Genomic DNA, 2,500 nt, shown 5'->3' on the forward strand with positions numbered 1-2,500 from the left:
GGAGAGGCAGCATTTTAACTAACCCAAAGCCTAGGACCAAGAGGCATGGAGAGGCAGCATTTTAACTAACCCAAAGCCTAGGACCAAGAGGCATGGAGAGGCAGCATTTAGTTATTATCCCCCAGCCTCTGGATTAGCCTGCCAGAGAACCTGAGGAGAGCCGAAACTGTAGACATCTTTTTAAAACACACATTTTTAGCTTTGCTATTCCTTAGGGTGCTTTTTAGTTTTTATTGTTATTCTTTAGTTTTTTATCCTCTTAGGTTTGCTGTGTAGTAAATATTTCCGTTTTTATTTTCATAGTTTGGTATTTGTTTTGTCTTGTGAAAAACAGTGTTGCATTCCATGTCTGAAATGTGCTGTGTAAATAAAGCGTCATTTGATACATGCCAACGCAAACAATCAATGCAAAAAACTGCATTATAACCTGTTTTTGAAATCCAACACTGGATTTGGGGGTATATGTGTATTTGCTAAGTGAAAGATGAGTCTTGTCGGAGTCCTTCTCCAGGTGTCATTACCTTCACAGATGGTCCCTCTGACTCTAGCATAACCCTTAGTGCAGAAATGATCTGAAAGAGAAGGAGGAAGAGAGAACAAGCCATATTAAAATACCTCCACATTCTGTGAGACCCTGACCTAAAGGCTTTCATGTGTAATAGATCTGGTCATGACCTGACCGGGAAAAACTCCTGGACCCAGTTATAGGATCATTCACACTTGGTACAGAGGCCTAGCTACAGTACAGGTTGTAATTCTACCTAGCTACAGTACAGGTTGTAATTCTACCTAGCTACAGTACAGGTTCTAATTATCACCTAGTTACAGTACAGGTTCTAATTCTCACCTAGCTACAGTATAGGTTCTAACCCTCACCTAGCTACAGTACAGGTTCTAATTCTCACCTAGCTACAGTACAGATTCTAATTCTCGCCTAGCTACAGTACAGATTCTAATTCTCACCTAGCTACAGTACAGGTTCTAATTCTCACCTAGTTACAGTACAGGTTCTAATTCTCACCTAGTTACAGTACAGGTTATAATTCTCACCTAGCTACAGTACAGGTTATAATTCTCACCTAGCTACAGTACAGGTTCTAACCCTCACCTAGCTACAGTACAGGTTGTAATTCTCACCTAGCTACAGTACAGGTTATAATTCTCACCTAGCTACAGTACAGGTTCTAACCCTCACCTAGCTACAGTACAGGTTGTAATTCTCACCTAGTTACAGTACAGGTTGTAATTCTCACCTAGCTACAGTACAGGTTATAATTCTGACCTAGCTACAGTACAGGTTCTAACCCTCACCTAGCTACAGTACAGGTTCTAATTCTCACTTAGCTACAGTACAGGTTCTTATTCTCACTTAGCTACAGTACAGGTTCTAATTCTCACCTAGCTATAGTACAGATTCTAATTCTCACCTAGCTACAGTATAGGTTCTAATTCTCACTTAGCTACAGTACAGGTTCTAATTCTCACCTAGCTATAGTACAGATTCTAATTCTCACCTAGCTACAGTACAGGTTCTAATTCTCACCTAGCTACAGTACAGGTTGTAATTCTCACCTGGTTCACACTAGGCACAGGTTCTTCCCCAGGCCTCTCCCCAGAGAAGGGCTACAGGTTAAATAGGTTCTAGAGATGCTAGATGTTCCATATGGTTCTATATGGTTATGTAGGTTCCCACTAACCTGGTTCACACTTGGCACAGGGACTTCCCCAGGCCTCTCCCAGTGTGGAGCAGCAGTGAGATTTTAGAGTGGCTCCGTTGATGTTGATCTCACAGCGTCCATTAATCACCTTCAGCCAACATGTGCCTTTACTGGTCTCTACAGGGACAGGGAGAGGGAGGGCAGAGGACTGTACTAATACACATCATAACATTTCATAGCTGCCATTTTAGCCCCTCAGATAGTAGTCCCCTAATCCTCTGGTCAAAAGTAACATCCTCTCACAAACACACACACACACAAACAGAAGGGGTTGTTATACTAACATACCTATACACTGTGTTCCAGAGGCGTCCAGCGTGCTGCCTGCTGAGCAGAGACACACGTAGGACCCCGGGCTGTTCTTACAGTCCCCGTTCACACACGGCTTCGACTCACACTCATCAATGTCTGCAGGAGACAACACATATTCATCATTATCGACAAGAAACACACACACATCTATATGAATTAGAGGAGAAAGTAATCCACAAATCAATATCTACAGGAAGATGTGTTACCACGTCTTTCTTTCTACTCCTGGCAAGCTTCTAACACGTCTTCTGTGTGACAGACCGACAGCAGGGCTGGGGGTCAACTCCATTTCAATTCCAGACAATTACGGAAGTACCTTGAAATTCCAATTCCAATTCTCTGAACTTTAAATGTGATTAAACCCAACCCTGACAGACAAACGGACAGACAGTAACTGGTCTGGGCCAGTGTATCTCACCTTCACAGACATCCGTCTCAGCGTGGAACAGGAAGCCGGTGGGACAGTGGCA

General features: G+C 43.0%; 1 protein-coding gene across 1 annotated transcript in view; it reads right to left on the reverse strand.

The window, feature by feature from the left end:
* fbn1 (fibrillin 1) overlaps nucleotides 1-2,500 on the reverse strand; it is a 126,016-nt gene that overhangs the window by 72,204 nt on the left and 51,312 nt on the right. The window contains 4 exon segments of the mRNA XM_031812385.1: nucleotides 522-572; nucleotides 1,698-1,835; nucleotides 2,007-2,126; nucleotides 2,449-2,500. The exon segment at nucleotides 2,449-2,500 is cut by the window's right edge and continues 74 nt beyond it. Of these exon segments, the coding sequence (XP_031668245.1) occupies nucleotides 522-572; nucleotides 1,698-1,835; nucleotides 2,007-2,126; nucleotides 2,449-2,500 (361 nt within the window).

This window comes from Oncorhynchus kisutch, unplaced genomic scaffold (assembly GCF_002021735.2).
Source record: "Oncorhynchus kisutch isolate 150728-3 unplaced genomic scaffold, Okis_V2 Okis03b-Okis08b_hom, whole genome shotgun sequence".
In the NCBI taxonomy this organism is placed as follows: Eukaryota; Metazoa; Chordata; class Actinopteri; order Salmoniformes; family Salmonidae; genus Oncorhynchus; species Oncorhynchus kisutch.